This window comes from Watersipora subatra, chromosome 10 (assembly GCF_963576615.1).
Source record: "Watersipora subatra chromosome 10, tzWatSuba1.1, whole genome shotgun sequence".
NCBI lineage: Eukaryota > Metazoa > Bryozoa > Gymnolaemata > Cheilostomatida > Watersiporidae > Watersipora > Watersipora subatra.
Window position 1 is genome coordinate 19,768,986 of NC_088717.1, and position 24,004 is coordinate 19,792,989.

The window sequence follows — 24,004 nt, forward strand, 5'->3', positions numbered from 1 at the left end:
TCCTTTGCTTGGCAATTTATTTCTACTCAACTGGTATACAAGTGTCTGTCAGGTAATGTAAATGTCAATAGATTTGAGTCTGCCAAATATTTCAAAGGCAGCTAATAGCTACACAAAAACAGTAAAAGTAGCTGGTTAGCTCAAATTAACAAAAAAATTTTCCACAGTCATTCCTTGACATACACGCTTAATGCGTTCTGGGACTGAGCTCGTATGCCATTGTTACCATATCTAGATGCGATATTTCCTCTATATATGAAATAGCTAAATTCAAATTAATCCGATCCCATACTATGAAAAAACCATCTAAAACAGGATTACGATGGAGAAACGTGTTTTTATTGTTGTTATTCAGTACCTACGTTAACAAAGTAACAAATACCTATTTAGTGGTTATGATCTGCAATAGAATGTAACGTTACTATGTACAGTACTGTATGTAGTTCTTAAGTTCGAGACAGACGTCGTGGCTAACGGCGATGTGAGAGAGATTTGACTGCATTGCGTTCAGTACACTAGACTTTTGTGATGCTATATAACATATATATAACATAACACGTATAACATATATATAACATATAACATAACACGTATAACATATATATAACATATAACATAACACGTATAACATAAACTTTGAAGTTAAATTAAATAAATTCATCTTACTAAACAGACACTTAGAGCTAAGGTTTAATCTTTTACTAAAGTTAACTTTCAATTTGTCTTTGTCATAATTTTTTATCATCATTTTCTGGCTTGACGTTTTTTGCCTTGCTTTTTCTATAACCTTTAGCCAACCTTTTTAAAACTTTTCAAACTGATTCGATGAAAAAGACCGAGTGATGCTGTTCTCAGAAACTGTCTCTTACATACCTGGCTATTAAGTGGCCATCAAGAATCGGCTCGTATCTCAAAGGTTTCTCGTATTCAAAGTACGACTGTCCTAGAATAATAGCAGTTGTAATTCAATGTTAATAATTGCTATAATTTTTAAAATAGTTGTTACTGAATAAGTTGATCTCCGATATTAATTTTCATTAACTCTGGCTTTGTCTTCAGAGACTAGCCTTTGACAGTTTTTTCCAATGGTTGGCATAAGCCTTAGTTGTAAATATTGCCTTTTCTGTAAGCATACATGTGAATATAAATTTGCCTATCATCCGAGAATAATATGCTGCAACACATTGTGACACGGACTTTTAGCAAGCCAATTGCATAGTCAACACGTTCTATCTCCATTGTTTTACAGTTTATACTATCTACGTAAGCTCTTCAGTTGTGTTGTCTGGTACAGTGTATTGTTGTTACTAGCCATGCGTCGCTACAAACACGGCTCTAATTAGCTGTAAAAATCAATAGGCCCATATACTTGATATGGTTTTCACTGTCTGTTTGTTGTGTTCATCTTCAGCGTTGTTCCTTTATCGAATTGGTCCGAATGCAATATTATTACTTTGTAGCAAATACAGATTTTCACGTCGATGCTTTTAATAAAAATCTTATTTGCAAAATATTATGTAACTATAAATCCATTGATATTGACATCATAGAAATGAAGTATTTGGTTTACATTTGTCAGAGTTGGATACTTGTTTTATTAATCATTAATACACAGGGAATTAGAGAGTAGGTCATGCAGTAAATAGAATGAATATGATTTAAAAATAGTCCAATTTAACTTTTATTTTGTTATGCTCAAGGAATATATAAAATAAATTTTTACATCATGTTAAAAAAGCTCAAGCTGGTTCCTTAAAATAGATTAATAGATGCTAGAATATGAAATATTCTTGTCTAACTCAGCAGTAATGATGTTGTGTAAGAAAGATGAAAACTGTCACGTAGTTTCATGTACCTTTGGCAATTATAGTTATAGTTGCCAAAGGTATAATTATATATTAGCATTTTCTTGAGGTCTAAAATCGAAACATCAAAAATGACTACCAAATTTGGTAGTGGTAAGGCGTGGAGACCCTCTGTCACAAGTTTAAAGGATTAAATTAGCAATTTATCTTGACTAAAACGATGTCGTTATTCTCAATGCCATTTGTTACCAGAGTTCTTGAGCCATTTCAACAAGGACACCAGTTTCTTAAATTTAGCTGGGAGAGATCCTATGTTGTAAAATTAATATGAGAAATAGCTACATATGTTTTCTTTGACAAAATAGGTTGCTATTTAAATAATGTATACAAACATTCATAAAACAGGTAATAAACCACAGGATTTGCTATCAACATGAATCTCACAGGTAGGTGTTTTCATCAGTCCATTTCTATTCATTGTCATTTCGGGAGCAACTACGCTTGAGGAATCTGGGCATGAAGATATTTTTCACTATTCCCGAATACCTTTTTTCTATTGCAGAATGGATCAGCCAACCGAATCAAGGCCTGAAATCTGTAGCAGTGCTTCAAATATGTCATCACTAACTGTTGAGGATTTCGGACACAATTGCAATGGCCACTCGTCTCCTGATAGCGGCATAAACGACCTGTCATATGAAAAGGGCTACTTGGCAACACCCAGCCCTGACCAGTCAACTTGCCCAAGAGAGCCTAATCAAGATGGACAGGTGAAGCATGTCATCACAGTGGCCCCTGATGAACAGATACGGATACAGATGGGAGACACCGTGCGAACAGTTTCTGGTAAGATGCGCAGTGACCTTTGCCTTCTTTAGACTCGCCACCTAAGGTGTTAAATCGTTGATTTTATATGACAAATTAAAACCATCGCACCTTCATAGCTTCACAGTAAGGAGATATGCCTTTGCCTTCCAATTTATGGTTTTTCGAAAACAAATGTATGTCGATTTGCTTTTTGTCAATTGTATGAGTGGTTTGACCTTTGTCAAACACTGCAACTAAAGTCAGTTATACCATGTGCTATGATTATGTTACCCGAATCGGTTCAAACGATTTATCTCATTAAGCTCTAAATTTTTACTTCATGTTTTTTTTATTGCTATTGCTTTATGGATAAGTTAAACAGACTCTTTCTGAAGATCATGTAAGCACTTGTTAAAAACTTTCTTGACATGGATATGAGCAATTCTTTGGAGTTGTGCTTCCCTTTTTTTGAAGACTTGGTGCTCTACAACTTTGACTATATCTTTTTGTTAAAGACAAATAGTCCCAGGTTTAGCTTGACTGAGACTCACATGGTCCGATGAAGTTGTTATCGCAGTGTGCTGTGTATCCATTTACTGAAGCGCACGTCTGTCTGATGGGTGTGGCTGTACTTATACTTACTTACTTACTTACTTACTTATATAATGCTTACTCTAGTTCTTTAAAACCTGCCATTGCAAAACCATTTATGAATTGAATTTTCTAAAAGCGTATTCCCTTCTGATCATTTTATTTTTTCTCTGATTTAGTCGATAAACTATGCCAGAGATGAAGCTGCTTAAACTGTCAGGGCGTTACGATTCGAGTACGCACATTGTGAGAACAAAGTCAATTGAATTAGTTTATAAGTATTCTTGCGATTATTTATTTACACATGTGATATTCGTAGTTATGCTGTTGCTATTTTATCTTACTGTGAGACTGTTGAGTTATAAAAGCAGAATAATTTCAGTTGATGCCGCGCTGCCATGGATTTGTCTGTATCCTTGAAGCATCTAGCCAGGCTTATTTGAAAACGTCTTCGAATAGTTGGATTCCTTCCAGTCATATAGCAATCTATTGTCTTTCAAAGCGTAAACAAGCAATTTTGAGTCGTTTCGCGTGGTGTTGTTATTTCATATATGATTGTATACCGGTGGTATACAATCATATATTTAAACGAAAAATATATGATTTTATACCGTCGATATACAATATTATATATTTAAATGAAAAACATGTGATTGTATACCAGTAGTATACAATGAACAAACACATCCATATCGGAAGACATGCCATATGGGAAGACATGCTCATGTGCTGGTCATTGCCAACACGCAAGTTAATTTGGCACAACATTACACTCGATTGTTTGAGTTGGCCAATCTTGGTGGCGGAAGAGAATTTGTTATAAAGTGGTTGTCTATACAGTCATTGAATCTTTTGGCTTTTATATTCGCATTTAATATTGTTTACTGACTCTTCCTATTATTATCATTGTAAGTATCTCAACTTTCCTGTAGCATACCTCTGGCTGTGTTCACCAATTAATATTGTTAAAGTTCCTTGTTGGATGTAGACTTCTAGGCTACTATTTGCTTCATAGCTAACGGTGATGTTGCTGTCAAAATAGTTTGGAGCCGTTGACGGGGAAAAACCTAAAAAGTAAACTTCATTTGACTCTAATCATTACAATTGAATGTGCTAGAAACTGTAAAATATAAAGTTAATGAACTGCAAAGTAACCCACTACCTGAAGTTTTAACAGAAATGTGTTAAAATTAGATAGCTCCTTGACTAGTTTCATGTTTTAATACTTAATAGAAATTGTTTTCTAATAGTGATAACTCATTGGAGCCAATGAATTTAGCCAGAGGATGTCCTCTGCGAATCACTGTTTCCATGACGCACATGATTCGCAAATTTGAACCAATCCGCAAGTTCACCGCATCATGGAAACGGCATATATCCGCAAGCTAAGCGAGTTTTGCGACTTGTAAAACTTTATCGAATCCATCATGCTTGTGAATAATGGAAACAGCACTTGCGAATGATGTGCATTAGAATACCGCGCCAGCTATTCAATTTTAAACATTTTCAATACTTCCGTCGTCTTTTCTAAATCGAGTTTCATGTGTTTGCGTCGCTAACACGTGCTTCGCTACTTATTAACTTATAGTGTACAATTCCTTACCTTTTTCAACAAAGTACCAGAGTCAATCCGCATCATATGAATGCCCATAGAAACACTTAATTCACACGGTAACACAACTGGCACACAACTCCTAATCCGCATGATGCGCGTCATGGAAACACGGTGCATAATACAGTGACGTCCAATAATGTAAAGCAAAAGATCAGTTGTTGACATTGAGGTCGTGGAATCCTGGTTCATTAGCAGCTCCGACTACACCGCTATCTCATTTTGTTCAAAGAGACTTGCGAAGCCATTTTTTAACATTCCTAATCAAGTCTAAATTGCCAACATTTTTGTGTTGCTTGAAACCTGTTTCTGGCGACGAACAGAAATGTATGACAATATTTTTTGCACTTTAGAAATGATAACCACAAATATGTGCCACTGGTAGCACCCTGTACATCACGCCCGAGCGCTACCAACTGTGAGCGATTAATTGTAAACGATCACCTATCAATACTGAATTAGGGCCAGAAGTGTGTAAAAACCTTTCTGCAAACCAAGATGGAATAAACCCTTGATGTGGTTTGTGCATCATTAAGTGTCATTTGAACAAAGAGATATGTATATACTAAAACATCTCTCTGCAAGAGGTCGGTTCCTAGACCTCTCATCCATACGAAAAACTAGATCATGTATGTACCTTGAAATCACCCTATGATAACCCCAAACCCTTTACACACTATCCAACACCCTGATCGCAATCTGTTTTTGTGATAACATTCTTAATATATTCTATGTGTGCCCTACACATTGTTTGCAATAACACATTATAATGAAACATTTCAAAGACACCTAACATGTTATCTCTGTTATTTACAAGTGAAGTAAACCATTCTAATTAATACATATCATTAAATGAATTTCTGGCCGATTTTTAAACAAATTAAAAGGTAACGAGTACAATATGAAAAGTTTATTGCAAAAGTTGAAACATGAGAACCAAATGACGAACAAAAGTTGGGCAAGGATTACTTGGGAGTTGTGAATGATTATTGGCCCATTGGAGTTTACATTACCCTTACGAACTTCATTGGGACAGGTTACGTCCTAGACCTGTGAACAGCGGGCTGGGGTTGAATTTGCAGAAAAGGTTGCTTGTGTGGACAGAAAAAGCATTCGGCCTTAAATTGCTCTCTCTGACAAATCATGCAGATTATGGTGTCCACCGACAGTTCATTGCCTGATTCGGGTTTCGCGAGGAAAGATGTAGCTCAAGCTAATGCTAAAATTTGTGTTTCTTGAATTTCATGAAATCAAGGAAAGTTGTTGATTTACTGCTGTCGTTTTATTTATAATACCAATGAGTGTGAATTTACTGTTGGAAACCTCTGCTTTTCAACAGTTGCTCAGAAAAGCACCAACACTCACAAGTTTCATCGTAGAATGAGGAGAAACATTTAAATTCTTAAGCGATTTGAGATTCGTGATTGACAATGTAGGAATAACTCAGAGGATTCAGAACTTTGGGGCAAAGCATACAGCCTAAGCTAGCGTAAACTTGTTCATATAACTAGGAAAAGAATTATATATCCATCTTTGAATACTCAAGCAACGACAGACAACAATTTTACTGTCTGACTTGGAACGAAATGCCAACATTTTAATCACTCCTAGAGTGTTCATAGTCGCGAAGTTGGTCACAAATGCTAGAGATAGAAATGCTAATCGACCTTCTATTTTATGATAAAAATCACTTTAAAGCGTAATGACGTACGACATCGTCATTACAGAAGTTTTATTGCTAGTTGTGTAGACAACTCCTGTCATTTAGGTAGGGCGCTGATGTAAGATTTTACTAAATTGGTCTTCAGTAACTTTCTCCCAGCACTTCATGCAACAAGTGTAATTGTTTTATACACTGACCCCAGTACTGTCGAGGTTCACACATTCTTTTAGGTAAAAGTAGCTGTATTTTACAACGTAGCTTCAATAGGGTGTCTGTACAGTGTTTATTGCATTCTGGACTAGTTAGTCAATCACAGGCGTTTCCAAATTCTCGATGTTTTATTAATGAAAAGCCGCTATGCAAGGAATGCTCTTCTCCTTTTGTCCTGTTGCTAAATATTTTACGAGTCCTCTCGTCATTGAGCCAGTCAAATCAAATAGGTTGGTCGAGTAGGTAGTATAACTATTTCCTCCACTGCCGTTCAGTCACGAATGACTGATCAGGAAACGTGACTCTCGCAAACCCATTGACTAGAGTTGTTCATTGACTGGAGAGGATTGAGAACAGCGCCTTCGCTTATTGCGCAGGAGAAAAGGTCATGACCTCCATCTGCTGTAGATTAGTATATGTTGACTAGGGTAGAAGCGAATATACACACATGGACTCAGTCCTTTCTCGAGTGCACGCCCAAGTTGCGGGTGGATTATGCGCTAGAACAAGAGGCTTGTGGTTGGATTATTATACAAGTAGATTGTGATTTGCTCTAGTAGGTCGCAATAGATAACTATCCTCTAATCCAGCGCAGTTGACATCACTCTCATGCCTGCTCTCTCCAAAAGACTAGGGATGAAGTGGCATGCAGAGATGGATTGTTATAGCAGTTATCATCAAGGTAATTGTGATTGAAGACATGATATAGCTAGGCAGTGGTGTGGTGACAGACAGTAGTGTGGTGCATCTTTCATATCAGCCGTAGTGACGCGTTAGTTATTGTAATGACTACTGGCTCTACTAGCTATTTGGTGAGATTGCCATTCATTATATCGCTAGTCATTAAGTGCATTTCCCCTGCAACTGACTTGCTGTTTATTTAATCGCTTTTTAGATATAAGCCAATGGCAGCATTAGAAGATGTCTTTGTCGGTGGACTTGCCATGCAGTCTTTAAACATTTTCCACATCTTAGTCGTTCTTATTTCGATTTGACAATACAAGTGTGTACCGCTACGACCTCTGGCGTAGAATTCATTATCATTTTTAACGAATCACTCTCATCAATCCGTAACATGTGAATGGTCATTGAAATACGTATCGTGGGGTAACTCAACGTGCTCGCATCTCCAAATCTACATCATCCCCCCTCATGGAAACAGTGAAAGATCTGCGAGTAGCAAAATTAGCTTGATTTGCTGATTTTTGCAGTTTCCATCCTGTGGATGGACACAAACCTACGGGTTATATGTGTTGGGAAACATAATGTTTACCGATTCATATTTATCTACTATCCATTTTTAGTGTAATTAGCTATGATCATCATATCCACGTTCAAACTTTTTAATTGCCAGTTTTCCTATTCGTTATCCCACTGCTGAGAACGTGAGGGATATTTGCTTGCTTAATGTAATCAATATGTGGAACGCCCTACTCTTCGTGCCTCACCCATCTCAACCCACTTTGAGAAAAATCAGCATTTTGAATTGGTTCGACACACCTTGTATAGTACAATTACCATTAGTAGTCTAAAACAATTATTTGTATCTTGTAATAGGCGAAATAGGGTGAAATGTAATAGGTTGAAATAGGGTGCGTTCATGTACTTACGGCTTCTATGTTACACGGCTTAGCTAAGGTCAATGAAATATGTTGTACTGACCACAGAAAATACGGGCCAGCCGAATTCTCAGTTTACTCATTGCAATGACCTCTTCTAATACGAAGGTGTCATTTTACACATGGCTCCTATTCATAGCGTGTCCCTTGTCCAAGTCAGTGAACAGGTTCTGTTAGAGACTTGGCACCCAATCTATCGGGTGCCAAGTAGCGTGGCTGTCACATTGATATTGTACGTTATATAAAGAATATTAAAAATAGTTACTATTTTACAGTTCCGACTTCCGCAGTCTCTTATCTTTGTTTTAAGTGGGCTCCTACGAGTCATCGCTGACGTTGGGGTAATAGATAGCAGCGCCGATGTCTTAGCGCCTTCGATCAAGGGAACTATTTAGATCTATACGGAGTAGCCTGCTATGCGTCTCTCTTGATTGCTGGTTCTCTTATATGTGTGTGAGCAGTTGTGTTGCTGCTTACATATATGTATACAGCAATACAACTGCTACTACGCATATAAGAAATATAGATATAACTTATTTATGTCCATAGCTTTGTGAGAAGATACACCGCTGAAAATGGTTTTAACCTTCATTTCATTACATCTCAAATTTTTGTACATCATAGACAGAGTCGTATGTTGGATTTTGTCAATACACTCAACAGTGGGTGTGTAAAGGAGCTTTCCTCATTAATCCATGATTTGATTATTCTTGGTTAGGCGTAAATGGCTGGATATACATATTTGTGGCTGTTCATACGTACAGCGCGTCTGTTCCTTCACCTATATAAGCTTTCGAGTCTGTTAGCCTATGTAGCTGCATATTTCACTATGTAGCTGCATATTTCACTACATAGCTGCATGTTTCACCGAGTTAGATACCAAAGGAACAACTAAGTTAAGTGACATCACTTGAGCTGCTCTCATGTCATGAAATGGATGAACATTTTTCTTGTAACTGAGCATCCCTCTGTTCTGTTCTGTTGATTCAATTATACAACGAGTTTCTTCATATACTGATACCTATTCTGTTCACAACCTGCTACCCATATGCACATGTTGATTTGTTTTGAGAAAAAGTGAATTTGCTTTGACAATGAACTCGATGTTATCTCTACAGGCAGCGTACCTCAATATATCTCAGTTGAAATACAAGGTAATGTTTCGTAATCTCCCCCAGTTTCAAATTTCGGCTTCGTGTTACACATTGACAAAATATCTCCTTACTGTGAAGCTATGAAGGTGCGATGGTTGTAATTTGTCATTGAAAATCGACGATATAACACCTTAGGTGGCGAGTCTAATTTTATGAGTTTTATGAACACATCGTCTGTTGTGAAATTGTAGAAGGTTGAGTCGCATGTAGGTCAAAGGGTTCTTATTAGAATATTCGCAAACTAACTTGCTAACTGATAACATTTAAAATTGCATCTATTTATATCAATGTTACTGAAGTATTTCATTTGTCATGAACAATTTTGATGGGAGACAAAACACCCATGATGCAAGCTGTGATACTAGGTGATAATCTTTTTAGCAAAACCTAGGATTACGATGCAAAACCTAGGATTACGATGTAATCACTGATGATAGCCTATGTGTGAATGCGAGATAAAAGCGCTTCCACTGACCACCATTGTTACACATCTTCTGCTATCTAGTCGCCATGCTATGTTGTTATGGTCACCCAACATGGCAGATAATTATAATGCAATGTTAAAGAAAATTCCACAAATACCGAAAAAAACCTCTCAATTGTTTGTATGTCCCCCTGCATTAACTTTTGAGTGGTGATTAGAATTATACCAATCAGCTTGCGCAGACATGATGCGGAGGGCGCTAGCAAGCGATTCTTTCTTCGCACAAATTGAACATTTGAAAAATTGTTCGTAAAAATTAGCTATTCTCAGAAGTCATTTCTTTAAAACCTATCAACGCATGCACCTCTACTTTCATGAATAAGGATTTTGAATGGACAATTTTTAGATAATTTATTTAAAAAAATGAACGGCTTCATTATAGTTTTATAGGGGGTGACAGCTGTTTTTGACTAATATTAAGCAGATATTGCGAATCTTGCTGTCAATTTTATGACTTGACGTTGATAAAACCTGGTATTTGGTCGAGATTACACAAAATATTATTGAAACCTCAATCTGCAATGTTATCTTTTTTTGTTAACGCAGTAAAATTTCTGCTGTCAGTTAACCTTTAGATATAACACTTTGACTATGTGTGGACACTCTATGTGTGGACTATGTGTGGACTATGTGTGGACTATGTGTGGACTATGTGTGGACACTCGGTTTAGTTATTGATAAACTTATACAAAGTTTGGGAGATTTCATCAGAAAATATTGACATTTCTTCTACCATTTGTGATTATTGTAGATGTTTGAGGTGATCTGATTGCCAGGATGTTTCAAGATTCAAATTGACAAAACTTGATCGCGATTAAAACAACCAAAATAAAAATACCTCCCATATGATGTCACTAGTTGCTATAGTCTATATGGACTATTGCGTCTAAGTTGCTGCGTTGCGCGTCTCTATTCTGTCGGTCCTTTTGCAATTATGGACGTTATAATCACACTTGAGCTGACCGTTTTAACTGCGATCAAATTTTTTCGATTTTAATCTTGAAACATCCTGGCAGTCAGATCACCTCAAACATCAAAAACAGTCGCAAATGATAGAAAGATACCGATACTTTGATTACTTTCTGGTAAAATCTCCTACAAATTTGGGCAAGTTCATCTTTATGTAACCATGCTAGGCAAATAGCCCAGATTCATGTAGGCTATGGAATTGCTCATGCTCCAAGTTACCTCTATGGAATTGTTCATGCTCCGAGTTACCTCTATGGAATTGCTCATGCTCCAAGTTACCTCTATAGAATTGCTCATGCTCCAAGTTACCTCTATGCATGGCAGTCTGTTTGCACTCCCTGTTTTTAATTAGCAGCATTGTTAGTTCATTAGCGGCCCTCTTTCCTCGCTAGTAGAATTTTATACTAGCCCATCTTCATTCCTTGTACGATGTAGTGGATTTATGTAATTGGTTGTTAAAAGTCATCAGCAGTATGTGGGCTCTAGTTGGCCAATCGCGATTGACAGCTGTGCACAAGTGAGATTGTCTACAGGTTCTTTAGTCTAATATCATCCCACCGCATAATTTCCTAATAAACGATTGTCCCAGAAACTCACCGATCTATTTAGTTTAACTCATTTTTCGTTTTTTTGTTGCCGTATCTTTTTAGTTACCAAAAATCTTTTGTTAGCTGATCAAAGATTATAGCCCGCCTGTTGATTTGTTCAAACCGCTGTCGGATTCGTGTCCACCCCGTCCCACCCCGTGTCATGCACGATGGAAATGTGGCTACTGAAAAATTCATGTTGCAGTCAGTGTGCTATAGACAAGGTTCAAAGTAGCAAAGATCATGTTTATTGTCTGTTAAAGATAGTAGGTTTATCATGTTTGAGCTAAATGTTTATGGTTATACACCTTTTTTGCATGCATTTTTGTGTTCGTCAAATAAAAGTGTTTTACAGTTAGTACTTGGTAAGAATGATGCCAGATGTGACTTTCTCTGCATGGTTGGGTTGTGTCTCGTCAACCCAGCTATCTGATAGAGACTTTGTTTTGTCATGTCTATCTACTGTTTAGTTTTTTGTTGCGCTATTATTGATGAGCCGTGAAACAACCATTCTATTTAGAGTTTGAATTCAGTCACGTGACTCATTCGTTTGAATAGCGTTAAAGTTGGGATAAAAGAAATGGAGTTTCACTTCTATAGTTGCTATAACACTAGTTCGGGCATGATTGGAATCTGGTCTGTTCATAGGTGAAAAAGTTTTAAAAACTCATTTTAAAAATTTTTTGAAAAACTTGCGAGTTCAATGTTATTGTGGAGAAAGCTATTAAATATAATCGATAAGAATTGCTGTGAATCATTTTATAATAATGATACAACTATGATAGTAATGATATGATTTGAACAACTCCATGCCTCTTTGACCTTTAATATGGCCCTCATTCTTAAAATTTGGTCTATTGTCTTGTTATTTGAATAATGCTTATCAACGCTTATAATTAATCACCTTATTACCACATTTAAATTAAAGTGGTTCAGTTATGCAAAAACATACATGGAATTTTGAATTAGCCTCAAAATAAAAGCGGACAAATATTTCGATAGGTTACAAACAGTGCGAGTAAGTCGGCAGGCAAAGAGTATTATATACAATTTTAGTTTTAGTTAAACCTGGCTCATACAAATTCTTGCATTGTTCAAAGTTATAAAATTTTAATGATGTGATTGTACTTCTTATAAATGGTTAGTGAGTATGTGATAACTTGAAACAGGTATGACTGCAACAGTCTCTGCATTATGTGAAAATAGTTAGGGAGCAGACAACTTTACTTTAATCAGTAGTAACTTCCTTATGAAGCAATTTATTATCATAACAATGACGAATCCAGTGATGTAACTGGCTATATTCTTGACTAACTAACATGTTTAAAGCTAATAAGTTCAAAGATATCTAGGCAGCTCAAGATATCCTAATCTTTATCATAAACACGAATCTTATCATTAAAATAATTATGAGTGCGTTGTCATTCTACCTCAATCTTTGGATATGCATCACTAAGGAAATTACTTCTGTGATGCAGTGTTGTCTATATATAGTTAATGTTTTATCTCCAAAATCAGGAAAGTGGTATATTAACTAAATATTTTGCTTTTTCTGGTCTAATCAATTTAGTTTAAGTATTTCAAAAGCTGTGTGTAAAAAATCCCATATTCTCGCTGCTAAAATCTGACAGCATCTCAATTTTTATAATTTTCTGTTAATCAGATTCGTGAGTCAAGTCGCTTAGGCATCAGCACTTTAATGGCAAATCAATTCTTGGTTTTGGCCCAAATCCAATCTCATGACGAGTGTTTATATAAAGGTCCAAAAAATCTTGCGTCACATCTCTTTTAGTTCTGCTTATGTTGAGTCAAACATTTGGCGACACCTGTGGGTGTCGTAAGAATGTATTTCTTTTCTCAATAGTTTCCCAAACTGGTTGTTGATTGCGGCACATCTTCAGCAGACATTCCAATTGGTTGAACACATCTTCAGCAGACATTCCAATTGGTTGAACGACCAAGTCACCACTTTGTTGCATGCTTTAATTAATGTACATAAGTCAAGGCTTAGATGTTTATGTCTTTTCTTGATGATGCTGGAGATTTTACTTTGCCAAATACTCCTTATCTGGCTCGATGGCTTCAAGTAGGACCAGTACATTGATGTGGTCTTCTGAAAGACAGCTTGCGGTCACTCTTATATTCAACTCTAAATATAATTGTGTTGAATCATAAATTGAAGGTTTTATTCCCGCATTCTTCTTTGTTGTCCTTGTTGTCGGTTGGGCTGACTAGCATCATGTTGGGTTGGTAGTGATACGCCCCCTCCTATCTCTTATTCATTCGTTGGCAATCCATGCTGTCTCCAAGACACCGCTCGAAATGCTTGCAACACACCTGACAAACAGCCTCGAGTCTGTCTTGACTTGTTGATCTTTTCACTATTACAAATTGAGAAATACATTTTTAATATTAAATGTAGACCTAGACCTATGCTATATTACTCACTAGTATGATTTTATAATCTCTCAGTGGTAAGTTTTTCAGGTTAAGAATTGGTATGTCCTGATGGAGTAAAAATAAGCAGAAGGTTGGTTTACTTCCGATCGACTTAGAACAAATTTGATGATAATTTAGTCTTAAGTTTCTTGACTAACTCGGAGAGGCAGCCAAAATGGAAAAAGTTGGGCTTTTCCTAGCTTTTCCTGTCATAGACATTTCCTGTCATTACTGCGATAGAGCAAAGACAATTACAATATGATTCACTAGCGAGTTGAAGCGATCACACAAATATCGAGGGTTCAACTGTTCAACAAATAAAACATATTTTTATGCATTCCTAGTCAATGACAGTTGTTTTTTAGCGATCTTAATGTTTTTGGCGTTTGAGCCAGTGAGTTTTTGTCTCCAAGCAATGGCAAATGGCATGTGATGAAAGACATTGGAAGGAGGAAAAGATTGAAGAATTATACTCGTTATGGGCAGGTCTAGTAACAACAATATGTTCTCTATACGCAGGACCGGCGAATATCGCTATGGTAGCCAACAATTGTCCCAATGGTCCTCTGGCTATACAGGCCCCGCCGGGGCATGTGGTGCAGAGAGTCGATGAGAACGGAGTCGTCACACAATATCACCTGCTCAGAGCTCAGCATCCTGGCCTCACACTGAATCAAGGCCATGCTAGTCAGATGCCTCCCTCCCTCTATCCATACAATGCGTCGGTGAGTTGGAATGCTCCGATTCTACAGTTTACTTGGTAATGTTATAGGATAACATATGTTTGCTAATGCTATTGTCTGAATAATATCAAAAATGTAGCTGTTTGCATTACCTGCGACATTTGTTTTGTATGCCTTTATGCATGTGATTTCTGATGGCTGCTCGAGGTAGGTGCCAACCAAAACCTAAAAATAGTGCGTCACGATATGGCGATTTAAGTTTTCGGTGGCGATTTTCAAGGTAGACGGTTTGAAAATCGCCACCATTCAAAGAGTTATGGCCAATCATAAACGATATAGTCGTGTAATGGCGATTTATCTCACACCTGGCGATTTTCAGAGTGAGTGATACTGGAACTAAAGCACACGGGCCTAATAAGCTCATTCTGGGCATTATACCGGGCATTCATGAAATGGATGTTTCTAATTATGACGAACACATAAATTTCTTTTTAAGCTAAAATATACAAACAATATGAAGAAAATGTTCAAGTTTTTTACAAAATAATAATATCATGATATCCCAAATCCTATATTTGCAATATCGAATGGTGTAGTAACTTTTGAAAATCAGTGAAAATGTACCTCGAAGTCATGACTTCTGTTCCTTGAGACCCACATTACTCAGTAAGCCCGTTAGCAAGGCTACAAGCCAATGATTGTATTATATGGTTATCTGGATAATTGGCATTTTCCATATGCAGTAACTGGTTATGTTATTTAGACAATAACAGTAGGAAGGAAGGAATTTGTTGATAATGATCAAGTTGAGCTAGTTGAACAATCTGTATGTTTCCATAACATGATTAATCCATTAGTTTTCCGCAGCACGGAAACAACAAAAACCTGCAAAGGCAAACGAGTTTTGTTAATCTCAAATTTTTACCGGAAGTTTCACGCTTGTGGAAGATGGAAACGGCTCTTGGGAATGATGCGCAAGAAAATTCTGCACACGCTATTCCGATTTAAACATTTTCCATACTTCAGTCGTTCATATTTTGGTTCGACGAAAGAAAAGTGTCTTTCTATGACTTCTGGCGCAGGATTCCTTATCTTCTTTTAATAAAGTGCCCACGTTAATCCAATACATTCGAGTGTTCATCGAAACACTTATCGTACAGTAACATAATATATATAGTATATATTATTGCCTGATAATCATGACGAGCTTGTTGGTCACCTGTGATAATCAAAAAGTGCTGCAGAAATTATTCGCGAAGTATTGGGTCACATGATCAGATTACGACTAGACGATTAGACCAAGCCAAAACAAAACTGTAAAGTAGCGAGCATCTATATTTGATACGGGTCTTAGGTAAAACCCGAAGTGTTTGTCATAAACTGGTGCTACGATAAATTTTATATTGAGCTTTTCATTGGCCTTTCAATTCACGTGAGAACATCACGTGACAAAACAATAACCAAATTTCATGACTACGTCATCGGAATAAAGAGATTCCAATCTACGGCGGCTTTTTGAGCTTTTAAGAGCTTGTAATCACATTTCCACATATTTGGCACCTACAACACAATAGAGTAAGACATGGTGAATCTTTTGATATCAAATAACTGTTATGTGAATTTTATTGCAAGTCAACCTTTAACTATGATCAGGCCAAAATCCTGTCTACTCTATCTTGACTCTTGAGTATCAATTTAGGAACATGACTGAGTTGAAATATGAATTCAACCATGGCCGCTTATAGTCATGGCTACGCATATCGATGCTCTACAGAGTCGGCGTTTAGTAAGGGGCATCATACTGATGTTTCAGTAACAATTCAGAACGATCAAGCAAGACCGCCTGTTTTTTAGCTGTATATCGATCATTGGTGTTACACGTTTAAAGACGGTTTTTGCTATCTTTATCCGTTGTCACTAGCTGCGAATAAAATCATCGCATTGAGTATCTTATAATTTATGGTAACCTTTTTTCAAAAAGGAAAAAGTGTACTTGGCAATACCAGGATTAAACAATGGGATGAAAGCAATGCAAAAGTATTCTCGGTCACAACCACACAGGAAACATTTTCTGTCATCAAAACAGGTTGTGAATGCATCAGTGACGCTATCAGGATCAAACATGGGTCTGCGTAGCCATGGCTTTAGTTTAATAGTACAGCCGAACTTTGAGATCAAACTCATATATCAATCAACTCAAAAGTCTATCGAATTAATTCCATTTAAAATAACTGAAATAGAGTTACTGCATTTCATGCATGAAAAAAACATCATGCTATCACTGTAAATAATGAATAAAACATGTTTTTAAATAATGAGTTTAGGTATATACTTTACCACTGCATGATAAGACCGAAGAAGTTCTACTACACAAAAGAAGGTATTATTTATCTTTTACACTTTCTCAGAAGAATGTAGAGGAACAGAAAAAGGGATTTTTTATCATCTACCATCAAGGACCATCTACCTTGGCAGCAAAAAACAACGATGATAGCCACTAAGCGTTACTGTGTGAACAATCAAAGGAAGATGTATAGGCCTATAATGTATTTGCAAAAAAACTTACAAAAATTTAGCGTACCTTTAACCTAAACTTAGCATTTTTTGTTTACTCCTAACTAGATTTTGTCTTGTTAGTTTCATTTTAAATAGTTACTTTTTAAATAGTTGCATTTTAGGTAAATTCTTTTTAGGTTGTTTCACTTTAGGTAGCTTAGTTTCACTTTAATTAGTTTCGCCTACAGACCTTTTAAACAGAAAAGTGGCATTGTTTCGCCAAGATAAACATCATGTATTCCCCTCCAATGTTCATCGAACACTCTATTTCTATTGGCCTCATCCCTTTCACTCACCACATGTCGGTACACAAAAAGTTGTTCAATTGCACTATTACAGTTGATCAAAATGAGCACTTGGATGCAAAAACATGCTTCTTGTATAACAGGTCTTGTTCACAGTGTGATTCAGATACATAGGGGCAGCTTCTCCGAAACAAAGGCGCTTTTTCCAAATTTTGGCTCATATGACAAATAATAATTTGACTCGAATCATAGTTCACAAATAAAAAAGACTTCTATATTAGGCTGATTGTAAATAAAAGTGTGATAGTAGAAGAATCTCACGTAGGGGAACATCAGGCATCGTCTTTTTTTCTAGAACTCACAGAGCATGTCAATGTCAGGCGGGGGTCACCATCAGCCGTATAGCTATAGCGGTCAGCGTGGCTCTCCATCGGGACCTGGTTATCCTCAGGGTTCTCAGCAGCCGCTGCCTGGCTATCTCCCACAGTATCACCATCATATCCGGCCACATCCTATCATAGGAGATGGACCGAACGGCACCCATGGTACGTATCTGACCAATCCACTGGTACAAATCTCTCCATAAGACGTGAGTGCTTGGCAGACCAGCAGGGTTGTGTTCTAAACAACCTGCAGTAGCTGATGAAGGTCGGCCGACAGCATCTAGTCATGTAGAAGTAGTGGTAGGCAGCATCTAGTCATGTAGAAGTAGTGGTAGGCAGCATCTGGTCATGTAGAAGTAGTGGTAGGCAGCATTTGGTCATGTAGAAGTAGTGGTAGGCAGCATTTGGTCATGTAGAAGTAGTGGTAGGCAGCATTTGGTCATGTAGAAGTAGTGGTAGGCAGCATCTGGTCATGTAGAAGTAGTGGTAGGCAGCATTTGGTCATGTAGAAGTAGTGGTAGGCAGCATCTGGTCATGTAGAAGTAGTGGTAGGCAGCATCTGGTCATGTAGAAGTAGTGGTAGGCAGCATTTGGTCATGTAGAAGTAGTGGTAGGCAGCATCTGGTCATGTAGAAGTAGTGTAGATATATCATGGGGAGACAAATACTTCTTCCTAATTACTTTTTACCCTGGCCCGTCTCAAATTAACTTCATGCATTAAAAATGTTTTTGAGGTCTATTTTATTGTCCGTTTGGCTAGGTGGCCATGTAACGCCAGTTGCGACAATGTGATCTAGGATTGGTCGTATGCCTGAGCACCTTTTTAAAAAAGTAAATAATTTATCTACTATAAGAGGTGAAAGTTTGCGAGTCACTCTGCAGCTATATACATTTTTGTCTGTCGCGGATCAATCTAATTCACATTCGGGGAAGGGAAATAGTGCCAGAATAATCTGATACAAGCCTTGCTTGGCTATAATCAGACCCTTTCTAAAAATGGCTACTCAACAAAAGTGTTTATTATCACACAGAAGTGTTATTAGCTGTTTTAGATACATTGTGAATGCTGTAGAAGTAATCTAGTTGCAATTGCATTACATTTGAGGTGTGTTAAATTGTTGAAACACCATCAATGAAAATTCTGATGTTTCAACATGTTGAAACACCAGAATTTTATGAAAATTGGTAATAATTTCATTGAAGCCATTGTTTGTAACACCCCTATCACTAAAGAAACTGATCATTATGCTCAATATGAATCACTGAGATTCTCCAATATGTAAAAACTGTTTCTTATCACAAAAATAGTTGTCAGGCTTGACTACATGTATCGACGAAATCATCGCCCATGTAGATGTAGATCTTTGCTATGGCTGCACCTACCCACTCTACCAACTGATATGTGATATGGACAAATAGATTGGCCATAGAATTGGACAAATAGACCAATAAGAATTGGCCTCGGTCTTGTGAACCCCACGATATTTTAGCTGGGTTTTCCGGAACATAACGAAAGTATCAAAGAGGCTGGTTCACGCTATATCCTCAAATGTCAACATTGTTCAACATCGTCGCCTATGTATACTGTAAAATGATTGCATCGACAAAGCAACGCAAATATGTTGGGAAAGTTTGTAGCACACAAACTATCCCGATAGTTTGCTGAGCATTAGTGATAGCCTGTACAATGTGCACTATTTCGGCAACGATAATTTTGCTGATAATTTCTGTTTATAATGGTTGCTGCGTGACTAGTATTTAATTCGAGCACGTGGCAACAAGGAGGTTCCTTCAAGAAAAATAAAAGAGACAAATGACAGCATTACGTAGTGGAGTATTCGCTGATGCAATCGTGGATGGGGTTGCAATGTTGTGAACATTGTTATAACTGATGGTCACCAAAGTATTGTGGCATCAACGCCGAGATACGGCGATAGAGTGTGAACCAGCCTTAGAGATTTTCATCGTCTACATGTAATATGGATGATCAAAGATCTGTGATAGCAATGATGTCTATAGTTATTTGCATTGTTATATTTTGCTGAAAATAATGCACACGCTAATGAACAAACACAGACAAGTACAGAAACACACCCAACTTCCGGATATCGATTACACGATAGAAAGGTGCACTTTAAGATATATAATTACCAAAAGAATAATCTGCACTATTTCATGAACAGTTTCAATCTGTAATAATAATTGTCATATATCTGTTACCAAAAGGAATCTTTTGCCATATATAAAAAGCTGTTTATATGAAGTCCTGTTATTGTCGTCTTTCAAAAGCCATTCTTGTGCGCTTGAAACGTCGTTTACGCTGAAAATGGATAAAAATGAATCGATCGTTTTGATTAATTCAACCAATCACAGTTGCGGTAGTTTTATCCCTAGCGATATAAACCAATGTTTGTTTCAAAATGCCCCTTCAAACGATGTATTTCGTTGGTATGTGTAGCCTGGCCTTTAGGGTTAACGCTAATCAAATTTTAGGGCTAGCACTAACTGCCCTTTCTCAATCAGTCAGAATTTCCTAGAATTGCAATGTGTGATGAACACAGTCTATCATAATCTCAAAGACGACTGACAAAGTGTTCAGATGATTTTAAGAAAAGACGATAACTTTAAATGTAAGCGTAGCCGCGTGTCGTGAAATGTCATTGACAAATGATCATTTGCTTCTCGTTCTTAAAATACCATTAAGAAAGTTCTAAAAACGCTGGGAATTATACTCATGAGATGTATTACATACATGTAGTTCTATACACAAGTTCATATCGTAATTCAGTATTTTAGTTGGTTTTTAATTAACTCTTAGATCATTATAACTGACTGCGCGGTTGCTGTGACATCACACAGGAGGTATGTGATTGCCATAGTCAAATTGTTGATATAGAAGATAATTACATCGTATGTTCAAAATGGTTAATGACAATGTCTGTAATAAACTGAGCTTAATCTCTGTGGTTACTTAATCCTATGCTTGGCTTCCTAATCTGATAATTATGTATAGCCTAAGATCATGGCACCTCTTATCTCCGTTTCCTTATCTTTCAATCACTCTCTATGTCTATGAGGCCGAACTAAGTAAAACCGCAGGAGAGGCTAAGATTCCGCCGATCAGTAAGTCAGCATTAATACTGCTGGCATCAGTAGCACGCTTCAGCAGCTTGACAGATACTAGGCTGAGGGTGCAAGACCAGATGTTGATGCTAGAAGTGTGGCTATTAAGTTGACTAGGTGACTAGCTAACTGCTGGTAGGGGTAAATTGCCTAATCGCTATTTTGGTAGGTTGAAATCCGACCAAAATAATCTTGCAGTTCATGACCAGCTGAATCCCTTGTCTATACATTCCACGACACAGTTATATAACTAGCTCTTATATAACTGCCCTCTCTTCAGTAGGTAGTATGGCGCTATTTATCTAACCTACTACAGATATGATGTAGATTGACTAGTTTTCAACCCTCAGCTTCTTCCGCCTCATATAAGTACTTCGTAGACTGAGCGCCTTGTCTCCCGTTCGAATCTGCCGACCCGGGGTGTACCTGCTAGGGCCTCGGCTAATGGCTAGACAGGGTCTTGCAATGCGCAATCTTATTGATTTTCTATATAGCTGTCTAGTTGTCATAATTTAGTCTACTCTGCTGCCGTCGATTGCCAGACTGTTGGATAGTTTGAGTACCCTCCATTCCACGGTGCTCCACACCAACAGCGGGTTTTTTAAAAAGGAATCGTACAGATAAATGAATAATAAGAAGGCACTGATTAATTTAGTAAACAGTTTTGGCACAACGTAAATGAGCAGTTTAAAAAGAAATCAAGCTAGTTAGGTTTTGCTGTCGGAAACTCATTATCTGTGGCAACTTCAGGAAAAACTGCTCATGCCTGTCCGGTATAAAAATACCATGATATCCTAAAAATAATTTTAACGTTCTCTGTGCTGGGCTACCCAATAACTAAGGTGATCCAATGGCTGTGTGTGGATATTGATATTCATAGCTTCAGTAATGAGAGTTTTGTGGAATGTCTAGTTAGTTTTATGGTTCATTTAAAGTTTGAACTAGCTAGCTAGTGTACATACCTACTATTGTAGTCTTAAGTACATTTCATGTCTGGCATCTAGCGTACTGATAATTTAAACTGCTACTCCCTGTTCAAGAAGTGAATAACCTTTGGATAGATTTTAGCTGTTGGCTAGACTCGGTGAATTTTCATACAAGTAACTGCTCTGCATTGGAGGAAGAATAACTTTTCAGCCAAGCCTCTCATCAATGTTGTCAGGAATTACATATTTCTCATTAATTACTATTATCCTCTATTTATTTTGCTTGTGGGCCTGAATATATCACAAACTTTTAACAGAAATAGGCCTAGTCTTTACCCTCTGAGGCTGGCAGCAATACTTGCTTAACAACCTCGACTGCCAAACAGTTATGATAAAAAAAATGTGTCATTTGATGTGGCCTATACTCTTCACTTCCTTGCCCTTGAACCATCTAGCAATATTTTCATATTTCCTTTCATCTCAATATGTTACCATAATTGACTGTTTGCCATTGATAGACTATTTGGCAACAGGTACAATCAATATACATCTCACTAATAACTGAAAAAAACGGTAATCTCCTAGCCCTAGTGTTACCCAGTAGATAATGCTACACTTTTGACCACTTTGTATTCTCAGCAAACAAACTTAATGCAGCTTTAATGAAGAGTCTGATGTCAGTAGACATACTTCTAATTGTTTTGTTGTATTTAAAACTAGTTCAACCAAACTCACAAATAACAAATAAAATAATAATAAAATACTGACATTTGCATCTGTCTTGTGTTTTACTTTTACCCTTTGCGTTGTCGTTCCGTTTGTTCGCTTACTTCAGATGGGTGATGTCATCGTCATGTCTTCTCTATCTAGTGCCACCTGACCTTTTTTCCTGTATTTCATTCTCTGGAGATATCCAACAATTTACAGGACATATCATTTGACAGTTCTGTTCATATATCGAGTCACCTGCATTGCCTTGTCAACTGGGACAACTGCAATGGAAATGGATCTATAAGGCTGTTCCTTGACCTGCCATATTTCACAAATTGGCTGATTTGTTGAAGCATTTCCACCAAAAGTGTCATTGATAAGCAGTTAGAGTTCGGAAATGGTTTAATGTGTCCTATAGTATGATGTTGAATAGGCCGTATAGTGTACAAAAATAGTTTCGCATTTGATAGATAATTCACAGTGCATTTCCTCTATATTCCTTGAATGACTGATATGGCTGCTTTGGCTCAGGAACGATTAATGTACATATTTCTTTGAGGTCTAGAGGTCAAACTTTCAGCACGACAAGTAGATCGTAGTTGTCATGTTTATTAGTTATATGGAGTTATCTCCTTGTAGGTCGTATTGCTGATTATTTTTTAGGTTTTAACTGTCGGTTACATGGCTTGTATGGACTCCTTGATTCATACAAACTCCTTGATGCGCATCACATCGAAAACATTACATGCCCAAACATTGCAGTTTTCTTCATCGGAAAAAAACTGTCCATGCATGCAACGTTTATGCGAGTAATGTTTTGTGATAAAACATTACTCGCATAAACATGTAATGTTTTGTTTTAAATGTATCAAGGGGAGTCTTTGGAGACCATCTGTATGACTATTTGTTGTTAATAAAGACAACTCAATTTTTTACGTGTGGCCCTGATTTAAAAAAACAAGGACTATAAAAGTTTGGGGAATGTCTGCTATTATTATCGATAACGTTGACTGCCGACATTTGCGTCCATTTTCAGGAAATCGGCACTGTTGTCGTTACGGTAGCCCAATTTTGTTTTCAGTGTTACTTTCATATACATGTACTATTGTTTCAGACAACTAAAAGTCTGTTATGATATCAATTATCTCTGATTCTGCATTTGATAAACATGAAACAGTCCAACTTTAGAAGATACTATCATGTCAAGAGCTCTGTTTATATTTGAAAGCAGGCTTTGAATGCTATACAGACGTGCAATATATCAAAAAATTAGGCTTATCTTCACCATCCATCCATACTAACTAGGATCTTTGGACCATTACTGTCTTTTAGTATCTTCTATTTTCTTGTTAGTATTTGAAGCACATAGAGGGTTAGCCACATCTACACAAAATGAGTGTTCAATTTTAATCAGCGCTTATACAGATCTTACGCTTG

At 37.0% G+C, this 24,004-nt stretch overlaps 1 protein-coding gene across 3 annotated transcripts in view; it reads left to right on the plus strand.

The window, feature by feature from the left end:
* Positions 1-24,004, plus strand: part of LOC137405615 (fibronectin type-III domain-containing protein 3a-like) — a 57,286-nt gene that overhangs the window by 1,026 nt on the left and 32,256 nt on the right. The window contains exons 2-4 of one of the 3 annotated variants that reach the window (XM_068091934.1): positions 2,368-2,651; positions 14,460-14,665; positions 17,780-17,969. In XM_068091934.1, the coding sequence (XP_067948035.1) occupies positions 2,369-2,651; positions 14,460-14,665; positions 17,780-17,969 (679 nt within the window). In that variant the 5' untranslated portion in view covers position 2,368. Of the gene's footprint in view, positions 1-2,367; positions 2,652-7,169; positions 7,371-14,459; positions 14,666-17,779; positions 17,970-24,004 lie in introns of those variants that run through there. The other 2 variants (XM_068091935.1, XM_068091936.1) reach the window with 2 other exon arrangements.